Here is a 14,569-nt window from a genome sequence, read left to right as displayed (position 1 = left end):
GCCTGCAGTGAGTAGAGGCTGGATTAAGTGTGCTCTGCTCTCCACTGGTTAGGTTCAGTTCTACTTTCTAGAGCCAAAGAAGATGCTTTAGGAGTAACAGTTCTTTATAAATTTGTAGCATTTATGGTAAAAGATGCTAACTCCTTTTGAGATTTGGAATTTGTTTTCTGTACTGGTAGAGACTTTTAGACATTTCTGTCACCTCCATAATCCATTCCCTTGTGCTATTACTGTCACCCTTGAAGACTTGACTTACCTACATCTTAAAGATTCCCATATATTACAAGCAAATTGAGAGTTTATGAGCATTTTAATAACACTTAAAAAAGATTTTATTTGACAGAGAGAACACAAGCAGGGGGAAGGGCAGAGGGAGAAGCAGACTCCAGGCTGAGCAGGGAGCCCGATGTGGAGCTTCCAGGACCCTGAGATCATGACCTGAGCTGAAGGCAGACGCTCAACCAACTGAGCCACCCAGACGTCCCTTAATGGCACTTTTTAGACATAAATCACTTTTTTACATCATTTATTTATTGCTAACATAAATTCAAAGCAAGTGTGCAATTGCCTTTATACTAGAGCAAATCAGGAAATCAAGACACAATTGCTATCATCAAATCTTAATCTTCAGAGAACAACATCTCCACGAGATTGGCCTGAAGACACTCAGATTCCACCAGTTTTTGAGGCTGTAAGAGAAGAACAGTCTAATCTTACCTGACAGCTACAAAACTGGGAGGGAATGTGGCAGGGAATGTGGTGTTCCACCTGGAGTGACACAAATCTCACAGCAGAGAACTTAATCGCCTTTCAAAAACTATCAACTAGTTGTAACAAGTCTTATGAAATAGTTAAGTTACTTGGCTCTGCATACTAAGACAAGAGACAGCAAGCCCAGTGCCATTCCCTCCCCTCAGCTCTTTAATTTAGAATGCCAGGGCCATGGCTAAACTTTCAATGAGGATTCTGGGTGAAATGGGAAACAAGTACTGTGCTAGTGTAAGAAATGAGGTGTTAACCACCATTCTGAGCAGTGAGTGGCACTTAGAGAATTTTAAAATGGAGTGCCTTTTACAAAGCATGAAGATCTAATGTTTAGATATTTGCATTATTAATAGTCTATTGGAATTAGCCCCAGGGATGGACAGCCAGTCTGTGTATTTTTAATGCACTCTGAACACCAATGTGATATTTGGGATGAAACGCCAAGATCTTTTCAAATTTGAATCCAGAACAAAGAGTTCTGATGTGAATTGTAGCCCCAGCATGATGAAAACAAAGACACTTACTGTTCCATATTTAAGTAGTGTAGGCACTGCTGTTACTTTCAGGTTTTTTCTGAAGTCATTATTTGGATCTTTCCAACTGTTTTGAAAAGAAAAAGTGATCATGGTTTCTTGTAGGTTACTTAATATTTGATATATTCCCACATTTAGTCTTTTAGTAATCACTGTTTTTGTTGTAAACATCAAACCTTGAGGGTTATGACTTTGGGACTATGCAGTTTTTTTTTTTTCCTTTTTTTAAAGATTTATTCATGAGAAACAGAGAGGCAGAGACAGGCAGAGGGAGAAGCGGGCTCCTCGCAGGAGCCCAAGGATCACGACCCCAGCAGAAGGCAGACGCTCAACTGCTGAGCCACCCAGGTGTCCTCACGTCTTTTAAAGCGTGACTATGAACTAAAATAAACGTAGGGGATCCCTGGGTGGCGCAGCGGTTTGGCACCTGCCTTTGGCCCAGGGCGCGATCCTGGAGACCCGGGATCGAATCCCACATCGGGCTCCCTGTGCATGGAGCCTGCTTCTCCCTCTGCCTGTGTCTCTGCGCCTCTCTCTCTCTCTGTGACTATCATAAATAAATAAAAATTAAAAAAAAAATTAAAAAAAAAATAAACGTAGACTGCTAAGTTCTGAACTAATACTAAGCCAAATTCATTGACATCACCTGTAACATAAGCAGCTAAATGCTCAAAATTTGTAGATTCACTTCTAATGGCACGACTTTTCCCCACTCCTGAGGACGGAGAACCTGAGTCCCGAGGCCCCTCCCGCCTAAGTCTGCAAAGGTCCAGAGCCATGTCTGGGAAGTAAAGGGAAGGCACACACACTTACTAAGGTCTCTCTCCCACTTGGCAGTAAATGAACACACATCCTTCACTAATATGCTTCAGCCCCTCTCGCACGACAGGCTCAGCTTGAAAAACAAAAAAGGTATAAATAATTACATATGAGCTGTGGAAGGTCGCACAGAGAAATGACATCTGGGTGAGTAGGCAGGCTTGCACCTGCCCTGAGAGCAGCGGTACCCGAGCCTCGAGCGTCCTGAGCGCCCTGGAGAGGCAGGATGGCTGATTCACAGGCATGGAGTGCCGGGGGGGGGGGGGGGGGGGGGGCGACCAGCAGGGCTAGGGACCCGAGGAGCTGGATGGGCTGAAGCCGGGGGGGTTGGGGGGCACAGCAGGGCTAGGGGCCGGGGTGCTGGACGGGGTGTTGGGGTGGAGCGGGAAGGCGCGGGGGTGTGGGGAGCAGGGCTAGGGGCCGGGGTGCTGGACGGGCTGGAGCGGGGGGAGCAGGAGGACTAGCCACGGGCGCCCCCGCCCCCCGCCTCACCCTGCACGCAGTCGGGGCACCAGCTCCTGCCCCCGGCGTCTTTGGAACCGGTGAAGTAGGCGAAGATGGTCTTGCCGTGGTGCTGCTCCACCGCCCGGCTGAACTCCTCGAAGCCCGACACGCTCACCTCCTCGCAGCCCGCCATCTGGACAGCGCGCCGCGCTGGGCTGGCCGGGACCCCGAGAGGCTGGGGCTCCGGGCGGGACAGCCTGCCGGGCGGGGCGCGGCTGCTTCCGGCGGGGTCGGCAGCAGGGGCGGGGCTGGCAGCAGGGGCGGGGGGGCCGACAGCAGGGGCGGGGGGGCCGGCGGGGGCGGGGCCGACGGCAGGGGCGGGGGGGCCGGCAGCAGCGGCGGGGCTGGCAGCAGGGGCGGGGGGGCCGGCAGCAGGGGCGGGGCCGATGGCAGGGGCGGTCCGCGGCGCTACGGAGGCCTCAGGCGGCCATACGGCGTCGGTGTTGCCCCTGTGCGCCCGTCTCTCCGCGCCCCCGGCGCCGGCCCTCCGCTGATAGCCGAGTCTCTGCCCCAGCCGCCCCGGCCCCGGCCCCGGCCCCGGCCCCATGAGCGGTGGCTGCCCGGCCCGCCGCCACGCCGCCCGGGGACCCCTGGCTGGCTCGAGAGCCCTAACGGCTCCCAGGCCGCCCCGCGCCCGTTGCTATGGCGACCGGGCGAGCGGCCGGAAGCTCGGCCTAGCCGGCTCCCAGGCGGCCTCCCGGTAGCCGCCGCGCCGCAGGCAGGTGGGCTCGGGCCGGGACTGGGGGGTTCCGGGAGGTCGCGCCGGGAGCCGCGCCCCGGCGCTGGGGACGCCGAGCCGCCCGAGCACCGCGCTCCTGCGGCGTGTGGGGGTCCCCGGGGCGGGGTCGGGGCGGCGGCGGCGGGCTGCGTGCGCGCGTGCGGCCGGGAAGGCGGTGGGGGAGCGCGCGGGCCTGCGGCCATGAGCGGGGCGGCCGGCCGCTGCGTGGGGCCCAGCCGGCCGGGGCGGGGGCGCGGGCAGCCGTGGGGGAGGCGGTGCCCCGCGGGGACGCCGCGAGGCCGGGGAGCGGGCCGTCGAGCCCGGGGCGCCGCGTGGGAGGCGCGCTGCGTGAGCGCGGACGGGCCCCCCGGCTTCGGGCAGCCGCCGGGGACGGGGGCCGCGGCGGGGGCGGCGGGGGCCGGGGGGCCGGAGGCGGCGGGGAGCCCTGGCGCCGCAGCCCCCGTAGCGAGGGCCCCGGGGGTCGTGTGGGTGGACGGCGCGGTTGGGGAGCCCCAGGTGGTGGGGCCGGTGGGGTCGGTGTGGGTGACCGGGGCCGGGCGGGAGGCGGAGAGGGAGGGGGCGGCGGGCCCGAGCCCCCGGGGCTGCGAGAGGAAGGGGCGGCCGGGCTCCGCGGGCCACGAGAGCATCCTGGAACTGTGGCTAAAGGTGCAGGCCGTGCGGGCGGCCTCGGGGTGCGGGGCGGGCAGCAGGGTGCAGCTCCACCCGGTGCCGGTGGAGGGCCCGCTCGAAAGGGGCATCCCGGGCCGGGCTTCCTGGGTGGAGACAAGCCGCGCTGGCCTCACGGGGCCCTGGGTGAAGGGGCAGGACGGGGTGGCCCCCCGGGCACCAGGACGGTCCGCCGCCCCTGGGCCAGGGGCTGGCTGGTGCGGGCAGCAGCAGGCTGTGGGGCTGCACCCCGGGGGTGTGCCCACCACCCTGGCCACCAGTTGTGGGCTTGTCCCCCACATGCTGGGGAGGGGGCAGGCTGTGGGGGTGCCCCGGGCCCCGGGGTGGCCTGAGGCCATGCAGAGAGAGGTGGGCTGTCCATGGGACAGGGGGCAGTCGGCGCTGGTGCCCAGGGCGTTAGCTGGAGAGGCAGTCTGCGGGGACACCCCAGGCCTGTGGGGAAGTGGACAGGCTGCAAGGGTGCCTCATGCCGTGGGGGCACCCAGAGGCTTGGAAGGGGAAGCCACTCTTGCGGGTGCTCTGGACATGTGGCGGAGGATGCAGGCTGCGGAAGAGATGGGCTCCGGGGTTGTTCCCGGCATATGGGGCACTGGACAACCAGTTGGGGTGCCTTGTGCTACGGCGGAGGAAACCAGATGTGGGGGTGACCCAGGATTCAGGGACAGAGAACAGACTGTGTGGGTAGAGACAGGCTCTGGAGGTGATCCAGGGCCCTGGGCAGCCATGCATGCCGCAGAGATGTGTGGTCATGCCACACAGGAGGTGGGCTCTGGGGGCGCTCCGGGCCCATGGGGGGTAGGGCCGGGAATGGGGAAGGACACCGGCTGTGGGAGCGTGCCAGGTCTGTGGGGGGCTGAGCAGCCGGTGGGGGTGTCCCAGGCTGTGCTGCTGCCAGGAGCTCTGGGGGAACAGGCAGGCTACGGGGGCACCACAGGCCCGTGGGAGAGGCAGCAGGCCCTGGGGGTGCCTCCGGCTGACGCGGTGCCCGGGGTCCCCCAGGGGGACACAGGCAACGGGAACGTGGGCCTGTGGGAAAGGAGGCAGGCTGTGGGGGAGCAGGACGCCCTGGCCACGGCTTTGGAGGTACCCGGGGCTGAGGATCAGGAGGCTGGCTGTGGCGACATGTCCTGTCTGTGCAGGAGGAGACAGGTTGTGGGCTCGTCTGGCCCCCAGGGGATGCCCGAGGCCGCAGTTTTGCCCAAGCACAGGTGTGCCTTGGCTGGGGTACCTGCAGCGGTAGGTGTGCCTGGGCCTGGCAGGGGGCCTGCCGCCGTGTGGGTGTCTGGCCCTGCGTGTCGGGAAGACAGCTCCAGTGAGGTCTGGAACCTGTGGTCAAAGGTTCATGACGCCGCGGGACCCGTGGCCCCCGGGGGACTGTGGTCTGTGGGTGAGGATGCTGGTTCTGCAGCTTTTCCCAGGCCATGGGGAAGGAGGCAGGCTCTTGGGGTCCCTGCAGCGCCAGGACTGGTTGGGGAGGAGACAGGCTCCGGGGATGTCCCGAGATCCTGGGCAAGGAGGCCGAGCACCAGGGCTCCTGGGGCTGCTGAGCCGCCTGCGGCTGCCGGGGAACCTGATCTTCTAGGGGTGGAGGCCGGCTCCGGGGCATTCTCAGGCCTGCCTGAGCGGAGGCTGACTGCGGGGGTGTCCGCAGCAGGCGGGGTGCCCGTGGCCCCCAGGACACTGAGGCCTGCCTGGGAGGAGTGCACTTCCGCAGGTGTTGCAGGCCTGTGGGGGCAGAGGGAGGCAGTGCCAGGACACACAGACACCTGGGCTCCCACAGGGCAGGGGGTGCCCAGCACCATCAGGATGCCAGGGCCCAGGGGGGACAGGCTGGGCCCAGGGGTTCCCTCAGGCTTATTAGGGAGACAGGCTGCTGAGGTGCCTGTGATGCTGGCCGATGCTGGCTCTAGGGACGCCTCAGGGGCGTGGGGACAGAGAGGGGTGACGGAGGTGGCTGCTACTGTGGGGGCTGCAGGACCCGTGGACGGAACGGTCAGCGCCGAAAGCCTGTGGAGGAGAGCCAGCGGGTCAGCCACTGAGGCTGCGCAGGTGCCCGTGTCTCTGGGGGTGCTCGCGGCTGTAGGGGTTCCCACAATGGGGCGTGTGCCTGCCGCCGTGTGGGTGACAGGGTGTGTGGAGGAAGAAGGGGCCTCGGGGGAAGAGGCTGGGGCCCCGAGTCTGGAGCCCCCTGGGGAGAGCCAGGCAGCGGGGTTGTCTCCAGCCCGCAGCTACAGAACTGGGTCATGGAACAGTGGGAGGCCTGACCGGGGAGAGCCGGAGCTGGAGAGTGTGGGTACCGGGTCAGGGCCTGGGACCATACCGAGGGTGGCCCCGGGTTTGAGGCTGGAGGGAGGCCGTGGCCGATTGAGGGATCACCCGCAGCAGGGTGGTGGTGGGGCCTCTGGAAGAGAGCCGTGTGGGGGAGGACAGGTTGAGGGAGGCCTCCCAGTAGTGTAGGGAACAGGTGGGGGGGCCTGGGCTCTGGGGGAGGGGGCTTTGGGGGGAGGTGTGGCCTGGCTCATGGACGAGGGCACAGGCTACAGGGGCATCCCTGGGATGGGAGAGGTGTTTCACAGAGATGTCCTGGGACTGTCAGTCACAAACGGGGAGGTGTCCTGGCGCCCAGGGGAGGGGACAGGCTGCAAAGAGGGGTGTCTCCCACATTTGTACAGGGGGCCGCGTGGGGGTGGGTGTCCCTGAACCATGTGCACGTGTGTATGTGTGGTGTCACTCGAGGTCTCCTGAGGCGGGGTCACCGGGCGTGTCCTAGTAGATAGTTGGTTATGAGGCCTTGGGCTCCAGGGGACGACCTGCAGATGCCCTGGCCCACTCCATGCCCTCTCTGCGCTGCCGTCTCCGCTCACGGTCACCCTGTCGCCTGGCCTGCCCGCCTTCCCGGCATCAGGGCCCGAGGCGAAGGGAGTCTTGAACGGCCGTCCTCATGTTCCAGCATGTGTTTCTGTCTCGAAGCAAATCCAGTCTGCAAACCTTGGGTTTATTCAAGCTGAAGTGAGGCATTTATCTCTAAGATCTGGCTGTTCCCCGTTGACTTACTGTAGGATTGTTTGACAGAACAAATACTCCCGTACATTTAAAACTAATCAGTTTGTGGAAAACCAGCTGAATTCAACAAGTGTTGAGTTAAAGCGTCTGCCATGCTCAAAATATCAGAGGAGAGCAAGACAGGCCCTTACCGCCCACGAGCCTTGTCTAGCCGGGACGATGGCACTTATCCCCGTTACCTGGGTAGGTGACCAGGTGAGGCGAGAAAGTGACCTGCATGTGCTGACTGCACGGGTGACTTGGTGTCTGGGGGGGCCCTGGTGTGAGCATAGAAGGCCCGCCGTCCCTCAGCCCGTGGTGCGCGGGGCCTCTAACTAGTTAGTGGCTCCCCCACCCTGCGGGCCTAGGCGAGTGGGCATGCTGAGCCCGCAGGCTGGAACCTGGGCTACCCGCTCCACCTGGCAGTTAGGGCTCGTGACCTCCATTAGGGCTTGTGGACTCGGACCCCTGCCCTCCCGGGGCCCTTGAGATCTGGGAATTGGAGCGACCCAACATGGGGTCGTTAGACTGGCATGCCCCAGTTCTCAGAAAGGAGGATTTCTAAAGCGAGGGCTCTTCTGTAGGTGGAGGACGCTGCCCTGGACCTGTCCTGGGGCCCTCGCTGCTTGGCAGGAGGCTGCCGCACGCGCTCGCCACTCTGTCCCCATCTCTCCCCCCCGCACTGGAACGTGTTGTCCTGACGGCCACTTTCTCTCATTTCAGGCGATGACTGTGGGAGAGCAGTGCTGGCCGCCAGCGAGGCTCCCAGCAGCGGCCCCTGCGCCCTGACGGGATGGGCCCGGGCAGGCCGGCCTCAGCCTGTGCCCACCTGGTGCCCAGCATCCAGGTGGACGGGAGCACTGAGCCCCACATGCGTCAGACCCAGGTACTTCTGTTTGTGTCTTTGCATTTTTCTCATGAGATGTCTTGAACAAAAGCTGGAACAAGAGAACAGTGAACACCTATGAAACTAGCTTTGAGTGGTAGCAGTTGTCAGCGGTCTGTCCCGCTTTCCTCTCAGGTGTTTGCAGGACCACATCCTGATCTCTGGGGTCGACGTTTCAGAGCCCTCGGTGCTTTACCGTAGTCCCGAGAGTAAACTCTGCTACATAACCATTTCTATACCTAGCGAAAAGGACAAAATTAGTTCCCTGATATTACCCGGAGGCCAGTTTTCCTTTGGTGGCGCCCTGTTGCTGCCCAAGTGTGTTTTTCCCCAGCACCGAATTTATGACAATGTCGGTACATCAGTGTTGAGTTCCATGTGAACTCCAAGATCCTGCCACGAGCTCCCGGTGTTTGCTTCACTGTGTGTCTGACCCTGAGCCCAACGTCGGGGGCAGACACGAGCCCCCTGCCCACCTCACATGCACGTCTCCTGTTAGATTCTGGTCTTGGAGCTCATTCTTAGGCTATGTCAGGATGTACACATGTGGTCGTGTTTGCTGAGTTTATACACACGTATGCACATGTGTCACTCATTCCTATATCAGGGCAGAGGTCTTGTCTGTTGCTCTAGAAAGTTCTCCCATGCCTCTTCCTACCTTTCAGAGGCCAGCGTCATCGTGGTTTCCCCGCCATGCATTGATTTTGTGTGTTCCCAGCGCTCCTGTGGGTGCTACCACACCCAGCTGCTCTCCTGGGTCAGGCCTCGTTCGGTGGGCGTAACGTGCTACCGCTCTGCCCGTGCTGATCTCTGGCGAGAGGCACTGTCCCCTGGTGGAGCCGGGATGGCTGGTGTGTTCTTGGTCGCTGTGATGCAGCTGCCCAGAGGCCCTGGTACACCTTTGGGTAATCGTGAAGTGGAGTCGCTGGGTCATGGGTGGGTGTGTGTTCAGGCTTCAGCGAGCCTGTGGGTGTTTTTCCTGGGGCCCTGCAGATGGTGAGCCAGCATAGCACTTGTTCGCTGCTCTGCCAGCCTGGGGTCTTTGCTCTTTTTCTTTTTTTTTTTTTTTTTTTTTAAAGATTTTATTCATGAGAGACAGAGAGAGGCAGAGACATAGGCAGAGGGAGAAGCAGGCTATATGCAGGGAGCCTGATGCGGGACTCGATCCCAGGACCCCGGGGTCATGCCCTGAGCCAAAGGCAGACACTCAACCACTGAGCTCCCCAGGCGTTCCTAGAAATAATTTTTGACATGGTTTGAGATGGACATGAAAGCACAGCAGCGTTGCCCCGAGCTCCTGGGTGCGCGTCTCTCCCCTGTGTGTCTCCATGTGCGCTCACATGCACACCCCTGCACATGCACATGCACGGTCTAACCGGGAAGCTGTAACTTGCAGGCGTGATGCCTCTGTGCTGCTGAGCACACGGTATCTTGTACCAGAAGCACTTCTGTGACATGACCCTAACGACGGGAGCCGGCGAGTCCCTGTTGAGGTGGCGCCACCATGGCTGTGCGGGCCTCACTCAGATGTCCTGGGGTGTACCAACATGTCCTATACGGGAAAGGGATCCCAGGTCACCTTGAGGCGAGCTGTGTGTTTGTTTCGTTCAATCGGAGACTCTGACATTCTTGAAACATACGGGCAGGTATTTCACGGGTTCTGTCAGTCTGGGCTTCCTGAGGTGTCTCACGTACCCCTGACAAGAAAACTGCGCGGAGCAATGCTGAGCCCTTCTTGTGCGTCAGGAGGTGCCCGCTGTGGCCCTTGTTCCACTCTCAGCGGGACAGCCCTCCCCCCCCCACCCACAGACTCCCCTGCACACTTGCTGACGCTTCTCCCCTTCTGGCTGCAAGTGTCCGTCCTCCTGATCCTGTTACCGTGCTGACCAACTGATGGACTAAATGAGCGTTCGTGGATAATGGATTTAACATTTATTAGAGAGAGAGAGAAAACACGACAGGGGGAGGCAGAGGGAGAAGCAGGCCCCCTGCTGAGCTGGGAGCCCCATGCCAGACTGGATCCCAGGACCCTGAGGTCATGACCTGAGATGAAGGCAGACGCTTCACCGATGGAGCTCCTCCAGGCATCCCTTCATTTGTGGATAATTTTTGCCTGAATCAGTTTTCTGTTCTGCTGGGGCACCGCTGGCCCCCTACCCCCACCCCCGACACACCCCAGCCCCCACACCCCTGCCCCTCTGCACACCCCCATGCACCCCCATTCCCTGCATCCCCCCACCCCCACATACCCACCTCCCACATGCCCCCCCGCACCCCACATGCCCTTGCCCCCGTCCCCCCATCCCTTGCACCCCCCCACACACACACACCTAGTCTTGCCGTCTCTGGTGTCCTTGGTTTCTTTTGCATGAGTGATGAGATGCCACGAGTGATGAGATGCCGTGTGCTCTCCCAGGAGAAATCCCTCCCTCTTTCCAAGGCCGGTACCTCACACATTCTGTCTGCACTTGGGCTTCTCCTCACAGGGGTTTGTTCCAGAAACCCCCACAGGTCACAGAGGTGCCCATGGAGGTCTACCTTGTGGAGGGCTCTTGGGGGCATGCAGCTTGGCTGCTCAGCCGCTCCCACGGGGCCTGCAGGTTCCTTCTGGAGCATGAGGACCCTGGGGATGCCCCGGGATGTGCTGCCTGTAGCCCCCACCCCAGCCTCACCAGCAGCGTGGCCATGCCTGTACTTGATGCCGGCCTGGTGCTGGGCAGGGCGTATGTAATTTGTATGTTTACAAGATTGACCAATGTTCCATATGTTAAAGGGCCACATTTCTATCTTTTTTGTAAACAGTCTACTTATGTATTTTCCCATTTTCTATTGAGTTTTGGTCTCTTTTCATGTTGATTTTAAACATTTCTTTATATAGAGAGCTGTTTGTATTTACAAATTTTTTTCCAAATTTCTTTGGCTTTGTTTATGGTGTTTCTAATCATGAAAAAAAAAAAAAAAAAAAACCCACCACAGGCCTGTTGTTTTTAAAATTTGTGTTTTAGGGGTACCTGGGTGGCTTACTTAGGCATCTGCCTTCGGCTCAGATCATGATCTCTGGGTCCTGGAATGGAGTCGCGCACCGGGCTCCCTGCTCAGCACAGAGTTTGCTCCGCTCCTGCTCCTCTCCCCCTGCTTGTATGTGCACATGTATGCTCTCTCTCTTTCTCTCTTTCTGTCTGAAATTTAAAAAAAAAAAAAATTCATATTTTAATGGAGCAAAATTTATCACTCTCTAGTTTCATTGCAAATGGATTTTGAGTTGGAGTTAGAAAGCCTTTCTATAGCTGGGCTGAAGAGGAATCCTCCCGTACATGATTTTTCCACTGCTTATATCACCCCCTCAGGTATTTTGGTTATTTTTACTTTTGGAGGATAAACCTTTTCCCAGTAAAGCTGGGAGTCTCGTCCTGCCTGTAAGTCTGTGCCCTTCAGATGGCATTGCTTCCAGTGAGGTTTTTGACTTCTTTGTTTCTGAAATACCTTCCTGAAGTTTTACCACAGTGTCTCATTTTAAACTGACCCTTTGTCCTATGACCTAGAGCACCTTTGTCCTGAGGGTAGGAGGCTGTCCTGGGGGTTAGGGCAGGTGACCATGGGCTGGCTGTGGGGCCTACAGGTGTAAGCTCCTTTGTTCCCTTGCCATAGTCATCCCACAACAGGTACTTCATCTTAAAGAAAGACTCTAAAGAGAAAAACGCTGAAGACTTGAAGGTATTAATTGAAGTAATATTTCTATTAGTGGAAAACTGGAACCATCTAAATGTTTAACGAGGTTATCGCCAGGCTCAGCATGAAAAGGCTATTGGTGGGATTTTGGGAAATGCCACTGTGAAAATGATAGACTCTGAAACATGCTTCTGTTCCCTGAGAAAAAACAAACCAAACCTCCTATCTTTCATGATTGAAACTGACGAACCTGAGGCCTGAATGGGAAAGTGATGGACTGCGGGCACAGGGCGCAGGGTGTGGTGCCGCCGGCAGGTGCACAGCCTGGTCGCCGGCGGGTCCTGTGTGGTGGGGCTGGGGGCAGCATCGGCAGAGCTTCTGGCAGGCCGCGCTGTCCCTGCCACCGCCCGACGGCGTGAGCCAGTGCAGTTGGTAATGGGGATGAGGTGCCCACGGGTTACTGCAGGCAGGAGGGTGGGATGGGGCCTGGTGATGTGAGGGGAGCCGGGGCATGTGACTGGCTGCCTCCGTCCCTGTGAATCAGGAGCAAGTGTTAGCCCTGACGGTGGGGCAGCAGGGTTGGGAGCTTGGCCGTAGGCATCTGCCATTGTGCAGCGTGTTCTCGTTCTAACGTGCTCTTTTGTTTTTTTAATTTAAAGAACCAGCTGCAGTTTAATCGGAGTGTTCCCACGCATCCCAGCAACTTGGCAGTCCGCTATTCTTGCCCACATGCGATCAGAATTGAAAAACTGAGGCACTCGTACACCGAGTCGCACCATCATCAGGATCTGGGTTTTAGGGACGGTCCTGATGTCAGCGGCTCTGCTTCCTTCTCCATCATCTCAGAGGAGAGGCTCAGCTTTGCCGTCCACCTGGCCAAGAGAGATGTGAAGCGCAGGCACTTTGAGGAGCATGTGAAGCAGCACCATCTCAGCAGGGAGCCGCAGGTCTCCCAGGCATGGGGACCCCACAAGCACAGCATGCCTGAGCATAGGACGCAGAGGAAGGAGTTGAGTAGCCGGGAGACGTGTCTGTGCGGCTGCCAGCCATCCCCGGTGGGAGCTTCATGCTCAGGCGCTAAGGTGTACCTGCACACGCCTCGTCCCACACTGTCCTGGCCAGCCGAGCTGCACTCGCCCCCCACCTGTGACCCAGGGCTGGAGCCACACGCCAGGACAGGCAGCCACCATGGCCTGCTGGAGGTCCAGCGACTCCAGAAGGAACTGAACACCTGTATCCAGAAAATGGAAGAAGTAGCTCAGAGAGGTGAGACACACTGGATTCCTTACTTGGAAGAGCTGCCTGGGGAGTGGCATAGTTCCAGCACATTCCTTTGGGACCCCGCCCACTCCAGTCCCATGCGCACTATAATGGGGTGAGCTCACAATCCACGAGGCAGGAGGACTTTGACTCTGCCTGGAGTCTGTCTTCCTGAGGAGCCAGCCCCGCCCTGGCCCCCGAGTCGGCAGAGGCACCTGACATAGTCGCGTCCTATAGGTTGGGGCGCTGGTTGGTGAGGCCTGGTGGCCAGGTACCTGCTATCCGAACCTCTGGTCTTGTAGGTCCTGATGGCATATTATTCTGTAATGTTTCCTGTTTTATTTAGTTCTTCTGGCAAAATTATTTTTAATTTGCTCCAAAAAGAGCATAACATGTGCATGTTCAGGTAATGCCAGTAACGTGGTGGCGTTTGCCTGGAGCTGGGGGCATAGGGGGACGTCTGACCCCCAGGCACAGAGGAGGTGCTTGGTCATCCCATATGGGCCCCCATGGGTGCTCTGGAGGCCCTGTACTCCTCTGAGAGTAGAGAACCCACCTTGTGGGGAGTCTGGGGCTAGACCAGCAGGTGGGGGGACAGAGGAGCCCAGCTTCCCGATTGGGGAGTGGGGGAGCCACGGCTGGGATGACACGGGGTCCGTCATGTGCCTCTGCACTTGGGGTATGTGGGGCAAAGTGTTTGTGGCACCCTACAGAGCTAGCCGTGGTTGGATGACGTAGAACAGAAGCAGGTTGGTGAGGCTGTGGTGGCCCGGGAAACAGGACTTGTCCTGAGCTTCCAAGCAGCCAGCGGAAGGGGGACCTGCGATGGGGGTGGAATTCACCATGTGTATGACAAAGCTGTACGTATGGAAGGCCCCTCTACGTGGCTGCCCTGACGAGTGTGCTGTGTGGCACCATGGGCGTCACAGTGAGGGCACGGCTGCTTGGGATGGTCGCTGTGTGTCCCCGGCGCCCCTGATGAAGCCTTGCTGTCAGGAGCTGTGCCCCGAGGATGGGTCCTGATGCAGAGTATAGGGAGCTCGCGGTTAGGTGCCCTATCGTTTATTTTATTCTTTAAGATTTTGTGTATTTATCTTAGCAAGCAGGTGTGCACCTGCGGAGGAGGGGGTGGGGTGGAGGGAGCTCAACAGACCCCCTCCCGAGTTCGGAGCTCCCTCCCACGGCCCTGAGATCAGGACCCGAGCTGAAATCAGGAGTCAGACACTTAGAATGACCTACCCCAGTGCCCCTTGTGTGTTTATTTTTTAGTTTAAAATTTCCTTTTGTCAGAAATCCATACTTCTAACCTATAGCAGAAATGTTGCAAACCCACCGCCATAGCGCCGGGCACTTTGCTGCGGCCCCTCTGCGGACGTGCCCCCTGCGCTCTCAGGTGCTGCTCTGTAGATGGCTCGTCGCAGAACCACCAGCAGGGTCCTTAGTGGAACCCTGCCCGAGCCAGCATCCCACATGACCCACGTGTGTGGCGCCAGAGTGTGTCAATGCCGTGCAGCCCCAGCGAGACAGAAGCTGTGTGGTTTGTGGGCGCCCATGAGGGGGTGTGTGTAGACACAACTCAGATTTCAGAGTTTTGCTTTTCTCAAAATTCTTTTCATCATTTGGCCTCTAAATGAGTAAATATTAAATATTTGAATCATAAAATATACTTGCATTAACAAAACATGG

The 14,569-nt window shown here is 58.5% G+C and overlaps 3 protein-coding genes and 1 long non-coding RNA gene across 9 annotated transcripts in view; 2 read left to right on the top strand and 2 right to left on the bottom strand.

Moving 5' to 3' along the window:
- Nucleotides 1-509: 509 nt before the first annotated feature.
- On the bottom strand, nucleotides 510-2,881 carry TXNDC17 (thioredoxin domain containing 17). The gene is made up of 4 exons (XM_072821664.1): nucleotides 2,610-2,881; nucleotides 2,112-2,193; nucleotides 1,290-1,365; nucleotides 510-689 (listed from the first exon to the last, which is right to left on the bottom strand). Exons 1-4 carry the CDS (start codon nucleotides 2,752-2,754, stop codon nucleotides 621-623), a joined length of 372 nt encoding a protein of 123 aa, XP_072677765.1. The 5' UTR covers nucleotides 2,755-2,881; the 3' UTR covers nucleotides 510-620.
- A 308-nt stretch (nucleotides 2,882-3,189) lies between these two features.
- The window catches only part of KIAA0753 (KIAA0753 ortholog), a 44,635-nt gene continuing 33,255 nt past the window's right edge, over nucleotides 3,190-14,569 (top strand). For 2 of the 6 annotated variants that reach the window (XM_072821656.1, XM_072821657.1), the window contains exons 1-3: nucleotides 6,738-7,284; nucleotides 7,792-7,954; nucleotides 12,283-12,889. In XM_072821656.1, the coding sequence (XP_072677757.1) occupies nucleotides 7,862-7,954; nucleotides 12,283-12,889 (700 nt within the window). In that variant the 5' untranslated portion in view covers nucleotides 6,738-7,284; nucleotides 7,792-7,861. Of the gene's footprint in view, nucleotides 3,344-6,737; nucleotides 7,285-7,791; nucleotides 7,955-12,282; nucleotides 12,890-14,569 lie in introns of those variants that run through there. The other 4 variants (XM_072821655.1, XM_072821653.1, XM_072821654.1 and 1 more) reach the window with 4 other exon arrangements.
- Nucleotides 3,541-6,548, top strand: LOC140625869 (uncharacterized). The gene has a single exon (XM_072813554.1). It carries the CDS (start codon nucleotides 3,541-3,543, stop codon nucleotides 6,481-6,483), a length of 2,943 nt encoding a protein of 980 aa, XP_072669655.1. The 3' UTR covers nucleotides 6,484-6,548.
- LOC140630820 (uncharacterized) lies at nucleotides 9,857-12,967 on the bottom strand. Its single transcript, XR_012028497.1, has 3 exons — nucleotides 11,874-12,967; nucleotides 10,285-11,133; nucleotides 9,857-10,044 (listed from the first exon to the last, which is right to left on the bottom strand). It is a non-coding gene; the product is annotated as an uncharacterized lncRNA (long non-coding RNA).

This window comes from Canis lupus, chromosome 3 (genome assembly GCF_048164855.1).
Source record: "Canis lupus baileyi chromosome 3, mCanLup2.hap1, whole genome shotgun sequence".
In the NCBI taxonomy this organism is placed as follows: domain Eukaryota; kingdom Metazoa; phylum Chordata; class Mammalia; order Carnivora; family Canidae; genus Canis; species Canis lupus.
This window is presented reverse-complemented; position numbering and strand designations above follow the sequence as displayed.

What these genes read in the sequence shown, in the direction of transcription:
- TXNDC17 (XM_072821664.1), bottom strand. Translation starts at nt 2,754, where the DNA reads ATGGCGGGCTGCGAGGAGGTGAGCGTGTCGGGCTTCGAGGAGTTCAGC. An exon ending in CAAGTGGGAGAGAGACCTTA is followed by an intron (nt 1,366 to 2,111) that starts GTAAGTGTGTGT and finishes TTTTCAAAACAG; the next exon opens with TTGGAAAGATCCAAATAATG. An exon ending in CACTACTTAAATATGGAACA is followed by an intron (nt 690 to 1,289) that starts GTAAGTGTCTTT and finishes CTTCTCTTACAG; the next exon opens with CCTCAAAAACTGGTGGAATC.
- LOC140625869 (XM_072813554.1), top strand. Translation starts at nt 3,541, where the DNA reads ATGAGCGGGGCGGCCGGCCGCTGCGTGGGGCCCAGCCGGCCGGGGCGG.